Raw genomic sequence first — 9,523 nt, 5'->3', positions numbered from 1 at the left:
TGATGAGGGATGGAGGTGTACAGGGACTGGATGTCCATGCTGAAGATAAGGCGTTGGGGAAGCGAAAATCATGGAGGAGGTGGAGGGCGTGGGTGGTGTTCCGAACGTAGGTGGGGAGTTCTTGGACTAAGGGGGACAGGACCGTGTCGAGTTATGCAGAGATGAGTTCGGTGGGGCAGGAGCAGGCTGAGACAATGGGTCGGCCGGGGCAGTCAGGTTTGTGGATTTTGGGCAGGAGGTAGAAACGGGCGGTGCGGGGTTGTGGGACCATGAGGTTGGAGGCGGTGGATGGGAGATCCCCTGAGATGAGGTTATGGATGGTCTGGGAGATGATGGTTTGGTGGTGGGAGGTGGGATCATGGTCAAGGGGGCATTAGGAGGAGGTGTCCGCGAGCTGGTGTTTAGCCTCAGCGGTGTAAAGATCGGTGCGCCAAACTACCACTGCGCCTCCCTTGTCTGCCGGTTTGCTAGTGAGGTTGGGGTTGGAACGGAGGGAATGGAGGGCTGCACGTTCCGATGGTGAGAGGTTGGAGTGGGTGAGAGGGGTGGAGAGATTCCACCTATCGCATTTACAACGCCCCTCCCCCAAGTCCCTCCTCCCTACTTGGCACACTTTCCTCATTCCTGAAGAAGGGCTCATGCCCGAAACGTTGATTCTCCTTGCATGCTGCCTGACCTGCTGCGCTTTTCCAGCAACACATTTTCAACTTTAGTACTGTTTAGTTTAGGCCACAGCTGGACATTGCTTCTAGTGCCTAGCATATTGGTTAGTTATATGAAAAAACTAGAACAGTTTCAGTGTAAATTCACTGGGATTTTGCGAGGGGTTAAGTTCACCAAAGGCTCTCAAACTTCTGCACTTTGTTGCCAACTCTTTAGTCCTGGCATTTAATGTGTGTTCCTACTTGATTCATGCCTGGGATAAAATGGTTATTCCAAGAAGAAAGATTAAACAACTTAGGTCTATGCTCATTAGAATTTCAAAGAATGAAAGATGAGTTTATTGAAATATAAAACATCTTACAATATCCTAGCTGATTTCAATGCTGGACAGGTCAGATCCCACAATAAAACCTGGCTTGATAGATCCCAATTTCTTTTCTAAACCAGGGAGATATTTACTGAATAAATTCACATGAGTCTGTCAATGTACTTTTAACACAAGGAATAAAACATTTATTAAATTACATTACATGGGCTATTATAAAATATATTACATCGGTCAAAAAAAGTTGGATTCATTACGAACATTCAAAAAAGAATTCAAGCTCACACTACCCTGTTTTCCACAACAAAATCCTTACAAATTCCCAAACCTCAGTGAAAAGTTCTAATAGCTCCACACTAACACTTCTTGCTCAACAGCAACCAGTTTCCTTTCAGCAAACTTCTATGCATTCACTAGATGCTATTTTCTTCAACTAGTTTCTGTTCCTGAGAGACTTTAATAAACATCTAACATAAACTATTATCTTAATTTGATAGTGTTGAGCTTGTCAAATGTTGCTGGAGCTGTAACCAATCAGACAAGTCAGTATCACACAGCACGGAAACAGAGCTTTCAGTCCAAACAATCCATGCCAATCATAATCCCAAACTAAACTAGTCCCACCTTCCTACTCCTGGCCCATATCCCTCCACACCTTTCCTATTCATGCATCCATCCAAAGGTCTTTAAATGTTGTAATTGTACCTGCATCCACTACTCCCTCAGGCAGTTCATTCCACATGCAAACCACCCTCTGTGGAAAAAGCTTTGCCGCTCATGTTTTTTTTAAATCTCTCTTCTCTCACCTTACAAATATGCCCCCTAGTCTTGAAAACCCCCATCCTCAGAAAAAGACAACTGCAGAGCATTCCATCACACTCATGGATTTTACCTTGTAAATGATGAACAGGCACTGTGGAGACAGGAGACGAGTTACATTCTACAGTACGCATAGCCTCTGACCTGCTGTTGTAATCACAGTATATGTATATCTGGTCCAGTTCAATTTCTGTTCAATCATAATTTCCAGGATGCTGATAGTAAAGGATTATGTGATGGTAATGCCATCGAACATCAAAGGAGATGAACAGATTCGCACTTGTTGCAGATCGTCATTGCCTGGCAGTTACGCTATGTGAAGGTTACTTGTCATTTATCATTATTCCTTTCAAAATCTTAAAAGGATGCAATAATATTATCTCCAAGCCCCCTCTTCTTCAAAGGAAACAAACCCAACTTCCTTACAGTTAAGAAATCAATACCCAGAATGATCTTTCTTACCACATATTAGCCACAAAAGCATAGTATGCTTTTTGCAATTAGGTTATTTTAAATACCAAAGTACTGCAGAGGAATGAGGTTAATACTTGAAATAACCTGATTAGATCTGGATTGCAATTCTATGATAAAGTTTCTTCAGCCTCTCAGGGGAGTATAACAGCAGCAGCCAGGCTGCATAACCACAAATGGTTCTGTTGTAGAGCAGAGTCAGGCAAGATCCAAGCGAGCAATTGTGGTTGGAGACTCGCTAGTTAAAGGCACAGGCAGACGTACCTGGGGCCACATTTGAAACAACAGGAATTTGTGTTGTCTCCCCGGTGCCTGCATCCCTTGCAGCGGATGATCAAAATTCTTAAGAGGGAGGGTAAGCAACCAGAGCTGTTGTGCACATTGGCACCAATGACATAGGCAGAATGAGGGATGAGGTCCTGAGTAGTGAGTAAAGGCAATCAGGAATGAGGCTGGTAATCTCCAAGTTACTACCACTGCCACATGCTAATGAGGCAAAGAATAGAAAGATAGGAGAGGTGAATGTGCAGCTCAAGTACTGGTGCAAGAAGGAGGATTACAGGTTCTTGGATCATTGGGAACTCTTTTGGGGCAGAAGTGACTTGTACAAGAGGGATGGGTTGCATCTATACTGGAGGGGAACAAATATCATTACAGGGAGATTTGCTAGAGCTAACTGGGAGGGTTTAGAGTGGCAGGGGGCTGGGAATCAGAGGAGCAGGGCAGCAAGTGGAGGAATTGAGGGAAAAGTACATGTTAGGACCAGTAAATCAGAAAGGAAGGACAGAGATGTTTTAGATGAGACAGAGAGGAAGGTAAAGCAGGTGGAGAAGTTGCATTACTAATCAGGAAGAATGTTACACCTGCACTCAGAGAGGACATACTGGAGCGTTCATCCACTGTTGGCTATTATAGCTAAACGAATAGAATATAAAAATAAAGAAGTCTTGTTGTAACTATGCAAGGCATTGATGAGACTGCACCTGAAATATTACGCACAATTTTGGTCCCTTTATTTGAGGAAAGATGTAGTGGCATCGGAGGCAGTTCAGATGGGATTCACTAGATTGATCCAAGAGATGAGGGGTTTGTCAAATGAACAGAGATTGAACAGTTTAGGCCTATACTCTCTGGAATTTAGAAGAATGAATGAGGGAAAATCAAATTGAGGTACTCAAGATGATAAAAGGTATGGATAAAATTGATGTGGCGCAGATGCTTCTTCTTTTGAGGCATTCTAGGATGAGGGGTCATAGTCTTAGATAAGGGGTAGCAAATTTAAAACAGAGTTGAAGAGAAACTATTCTCCCAAAGGGTTGAGAATCTGTGGAATTCGCTACCCCAAAGTGCAGTGGATGCTGGAACAGTGAGTAAACTTAAGGAGGAGTTACCACGATTTTTAATTGATAATGGTTTGAAAGGTTAAGGGGAGAAGGCAGGAAAATGAGGGTGAGGATCATATCAGCCATGATTGAATGGCAGAGTCGATCTGATGGGCCAAATGGCCTAATTCTCCCCCTAGGAGAAGGTAAGGACTGCAGATGCTGGAGATCAGAGTCAAGAGTGTGGTGCTGGAAAAGCACAGACGGTCAGGCAGCATCCAAGGAGCAGGAGAATCGACATTGCGGGCATAAGCCCTTCATCAGGAATGAGGCCCCTGCAACTTATGAACAAGGATGTCAAGATAAGGGACCTTTGGATAAAGAGGGATATCATGAATTTAGATGAAAGTGAAAAAGCATATATAAGGTTTAAAAAAAAAGCTAAAATCAGATGGGGCCAATGAAAGCAGGTAAGATTTCAAGCAGGGAATTAGGAGAGGAAGAAGGGGACATGAAATGACCTTGGCAAGTCGGGTAAAAGAGAATCCCAAGGCATTTTATAGATACATCATAAACAAGAGGATAACTAGGGAGCAGGGAGGACCACTCAAGGATAAAGGAAGGAACGTGTGCTTGGAGGCAGAGGATGTGGGTGAAATCCTAAAGTAGTATTTTGAGCCAGTCTTCATCAGAAGGAGGATATGGTGGACAGTAAGATTTGTGTGTTGCATGTTAATAATCTAAGGCATTTTGAGATTGAGAAAGAAGTGGGGTTGGGTCTCTTGAAGAGTATTAATGTGGATAAGTCCCCAGGATACAACGTTATCTACACCAGGTTACTGAGAGAGGTGAGAGAGGAAATTATTGGGGCCTTGACCAAGATCTCTGTATCGTCATTTGTCACTGCAGAGTTCCAGGAGAACTAGCTAGTAGTTAATGTTTCTTTTCACAAAGTTGGCTTCCCCAGAGAAGGCAGAGGGTAGTGGGGGAAAGTTGCTTTTCAGGCTGGAGGTCTGTGACTAGTGGTGATCCGCAGCGCTCCGTACTAGGACCTCTACTGTTTGCTATATATATAAATGACTTGGATGAAAATGTAGATGCGTGGGTTAGTAAGTTTGCAGACATTACAAAGATTGGTAGAGTTGTGGATCGTGTAGAAGGTTGTCAAAGGATACAGCAGGACATAGATCGGTTGCAGAAATAATCTGTCTAAGTGTAAGGCGCTGCGTTTTGGGAGATCAAATGTTAAGGAAAAGCATACAGTTAACGGCAGGACCCTTATCTGCATTGAGGATTCCAGTCCATAGCTCCCTGAATGTGGCCACACAAGTAGATAGGGTGTTGAAACAGGCATATAGCATGCTTGCTTTTATTGGTCAGAGAATTGAGTACAAGACTCAGGATGTCATGTTGCAGCTTTATAAGACTTTGGTTTGGCCATACTCAGAGGACTACATTCAGTTCTGGTCACCACATTACAGGAAAGATGTGGAAGCTTGGGAAAGAATGCAGAAGAGGTTTACCAGGATGCTGCCTGGATTAGAGAGTATGAATTATAAGAAGAGGTTAGAAAAACTCATGCTATTTACTCTGGAGTGGCAGAGGCTAAGGAGAGACTTGAAGGAAGTCTATAAAATTATGAGATGCATAGATAGGGTAGACAGTCAGAATCTTTTTCCCAGAGTTGAAATGTCTAAAATTAGGGGGCAAGCATTTAAGATAAGAGGGGGAAAGTTCAAAGGACATGTGAGGGGCAAGTTTTTGTTTTAGACAAAGAGTAGTAGCAGTGTGGAACGCACTGCCACGGAAGATGGAATCATGTGATAGGGGTGTTTAATTGATTTTTAGATAAGCCTATGAATAAGCAACAAATACAGGGATATGGACCAAGGACAGGCAGCAGGGATTAGTTTAATTTGGTGCCATGCTCGGCACAACATCATAGGCTGAAGAGCCCTATCCTGTGCTATCCTGATCTATGTTCCAAATGTTAATCAATATAATGCTAGATTAATTAGGAGTCACCAAGCAAACTCAGAGTGCAGAGTTTCCTCATCAGTTAGGTAGAAAACTCTCTCAGCCCTAGTTGGGATTTCACCAGCAATTTGCTGCTCATCAGAACAAATTCAAGCTCACATTTAGAGATTGAATCTTTTCCCTTCTCCAGACTAAGAACATTGACACATATAGCTTGACGACAAAATCAATTGTACAGTTATCAAAGTTTCCATGCTCTTTGAATTAAATTGAAGGTCACGAGAGACTGTTACAATTTTTCGTTACATTATCTATACAGCACCCAAATATGAAAGTGGCATGAAGGTAAACCGGCTGACCCTCTGCCAACAGATGGCACTGCTTCCTTACCTTTTGCGATCATTATACATTCTATTCACTCGATCCCATTGTGCATGAAGCTGCGTTAGTGTGTCACCTATTTGGACAACATCAGCTGCAGAAGCTTCAAGGAGGGCATCAGGCTGATTCTCATGAATATCTTCAATTTGGTCTCCAAGTTTCTCCAGCATGTCCTTTATATTCTTGAAGAGATATAAATGGTCAATTAATTTATGCTGCTACCAGTGAAGGACATTTAGAAAACCAAAAGTACACTGGACAACACAAATATTGCAATCTTATTAACCAACTACTGAAATAAAAACTGAATGACCTCTGGTGCGCAGAACCAATACTATCTATTCATAATATATTCTTCACTAGCAGATCTAGACAACATCAAAAAGTGAGGGACAAATTTTTTAAACACATTCTTCTGATCATTTATCTTTGATTTAGCATTTTGCCTGATAGCAAACAAACTGTAACCTATGAATTGAAGTACTATACTAAATGAACTAACAAGACCAATGGTTTGTACACCAGTTGAACTTTCTTATGAGGATTGAGACCTGATTGTATGCCAAAGATAGTACATTAATGTAGAGCTGGAATCAAGCAAGCATAATTTCTGCACAGGCTTTGAATGAAGAAAGTTTGTGCATTTAATCTTCAGCAATTATTGTATTGAATATAAATATCAGAAGCTCCAGTAAATTGAAAGTCACACTTTCGTAATTACCATTCCCACATCAATACATCCCCAATTTCTTGGTTCACTCAGACAGCTTTAGCATTTGTTTGGATATTAAGAGTTAAACAGCTAAAGCTCCAGTCAACTCAACCTATGACCATATTTTCCTCTCTTTATGAAGTGTCCAACGAGATCTAACCATTTCAGTTAAAGCAAGTTATAACCATTATGTCCATATCCTGCAAAAGGAGAAACTCAAACAGATCCTGGAAACTAATGTTTGATCATTAGCATCTTTAAAAATACTAGCATTTTTAATCTTTTGAAAAGCAATTTGAAAATCAGTAACAAAGAATGAAAGTGAACAGAAAAGGGATAAAAAGTCACTAATCAGAACTGAAGAAGTGTCAATGAACCAGAAACTCCGGAACCCTGTTAACTCCACTTTCTGTCCAAAGATGCTGCCAGACCTGCTGGGTCATAGATATGTACAGCATGGAAACACACCCTTCGGTCCAACTTGTTCAACCAGATATCCTAAATTAATCTAATCCCATTTTCCAGCACTTTGCCCATATCCCTCTAAATCCTTCCAATTCATATACCCATCCAGATGCCTTTTAACTGTTGTAACTGTACCAGCCTCCACCACTGCCTCTGGCAGCTCATTCCATATACACACTCCCATCTATGTGAAAAAGTTGCCCCTTAGGCCCTTTTTAAATCTTTCTCCTCTTACCCAAAACCTATAAATCCATGCCCTTGAGTTCTGGACTCCCTCACCCCAAGGAAAATACCTTGTCTATTCACCCTATCTATGCTCCTCATGATTTTATAAATCCCTATAAAATCAGCCTCCAACACTCCAAAGAAAACAGTCGCAGTCTTTTAAGCCTCTCCCTACCTCTCAGGAAATTCCATTTTTGTTCCAGATCTTTAATATCTGCAGTTCTTTCTATTTTTTTTTGAAAATCAGTGACCTGCATTTATGTTTCAGTCACATTGGCACACATGTCCTAGCTGCATCATGATTTTTGGATGTCATTAGTAACACCACTGAGTGGTCATGATTTGGAGATGTCGGTGTTGGACTGGGGTGTGCAAAGGTAAAAATCACACAACACCAGGTTATAGTCCAACAGGTTTAATTGGAAGCACTAGCATTCAGAGCGCCATTCCTTCATCAGATGAAGGAGCAGCGCTCCAAAAGCTAGTGTGCTTCCACATATAACCTGGTGCTGTGTGATTTTTAACTTTGTACAACTGAGTGGTGTCTTCGAAAAATGATTCTACATTATCTATAGCAACCAATGAAAATTTACAGACTGTATTTCTGTGGCACCTTGGAGCAAATGAATTCAATAAATGTATCCAAAGCAAAACTGCAACTAAAATAACTTTTCAGTTTTACAAATGTACTTGTATTAAAAAAAACACACACAAGGCTTCAACTAAATTCATCATAAAAAGCTGACATCATCTCCATCTCTCCCGCCCCACACTGGTCACGTCCACAGTAAGGAACAAATTCTAAGGAAACATTAATATACAGAAAATTGCTGATTCAGACAAACTTAATGCTAAATATTTGTTTTTCCCACATGGAAATTTAGATATTTCACTGCAGCATCCTTCAAAACATGTTCAAACTGCAACATTAATCTATTTCTCTAATCAACCTGTTCAGAGCAGGTGGGATTAGAATCTGGAGTCTGTTGGTCCACTACCACTGTGCCACAACACTGCAACACTAAAACCTACTAAGTTCCCTCTGAGGGGTACAAAAGATCCTACCCATTCCACTTTAAAGCCATAAAGACTAGAATTCCCTCATCTGGTCTAAATTAGCCGATTGAACATAGAACAGTACAGAACAGGAAACTCAACTCTCTTAGCATTTGGTACAGAATTAGATTAGAAAAGAAAAAAAATTATTAGCATGCAGGATTAGGGGAAACATCTCAAAAGCTACAGTGAATTCAGGCTGTCTTACTCAAAACAAATTGACAAATGCAAGTTATTATCTGCCATTTATCATATTTAATTTTGAATTCTCTAACACCAGAGTGCCTGACTGGATAATTTCACCAACACAATATGGTGGCTCAGTAGTTAGCACTGCTGACTCACGCACTAGAGTCCTAGGTTCAATTCAACCTCAGGCAACTGTTTGCGTGGAGTTTGAACGTTCTTCCCGTGTCTGCATGGGTTTCCTCCAGGTGCTCAGATTTCAAGCCATAGTCCAAAAAATGTGCAGGTTAGATGGAATTCGGCATAGAAATGAGACGTTACGGACTAGGGGACTAGGTGTGGGTGGGATGCTCTTTAGAAAGTCATGGAGATATGATGGTCCAAATGACTATTCTGCAATGGAGGGATTTTGTTCCATGAACACTTTACAACTGAACTAAACAGGTGTTTCCTGAATGACCATTCCAAGAGGTTTGGATTTGCAGTTTCCAGTGTGAACCAGTAAACTTGCAGCTTATTGTTCGGAAAGATATCAATTAGCTTTCTAAAAAAGATGGACATGTGATTGAAAATTTAGAAATATTACAGGAAGTTCCGAGGAATGCCACTTGACCCGAAACATTAACTCTGATTTCTCTGCACAGATGCTGTTGGACCTGCTAAGCTTATCCAGCAATTTCTGTTTTTGTCTAAAAATATTACACCTCATTTATGTTCAAATCTGGGTTATGAAATGGTTACCAGCACTCAGAAGTTTTAATCCATACTGGTAAAGAGAATTTCATAATATTTCATGATGGTTTGAACCAAAGAGATAAAAAGCCACTAATCAGTGACTGTCTGGTCCCTTTTCTCAGCCAGAGTATCATGCTTTCAAAAGACAAGTGAAATCAGTGACACCTCAGATACACAACATTAAAA

General features: G+C 41.1%; 1 protein-coding gene across 7 annotated transcripts in view; it reads right to left on the bottom strand.

The window, feature by feature from the left end:
• LOC122557037 (utrophin-like) overlaps nt 1-9,523 on the bottom strand; it is a 688,507-nt gene that overhangs the window by 369,020 nt on the left and 309,964 nt on the right. For all 7 annotated transcript variants that reach the window (XM_043704260.1, XM_043704256.1, XM_043704261.1 and 4 more), the window contains one exon: nt 5,968-6,140. In XM_043704260.1, coding sequence (XP_043560195.1) covers nt 5,968-6,140 — 173 coding nt within the window. The remainder of the gene's footprint in view (nt 1-5,967; nt 6,141-9,523) is intronic.

The sequence above is a fragment of the Chiloscyllium plagiosum genome, chromosome 15 (genome assembly GCF_004010195.1).
Source record: "Chiloscyllium plagiosum isolate BGI_BamShark_2017 chromosome 15, ASM401019v2, whole genome shotgun sequence".
In the NCBI taxonomy this organism is placed as follows: Eukaryota; Metazoa; Chordata; class Chondrichthyes; order Orectolobiformes; family Hemiscylliidae; genus Chiloscyllium; species Chiloscyllium plagiosum.
The sequence above is the reverse complement of the archived record's forward strand: the minus strand, read 5'-3'. Positions and strand labels throughout refer to the sequence as shown.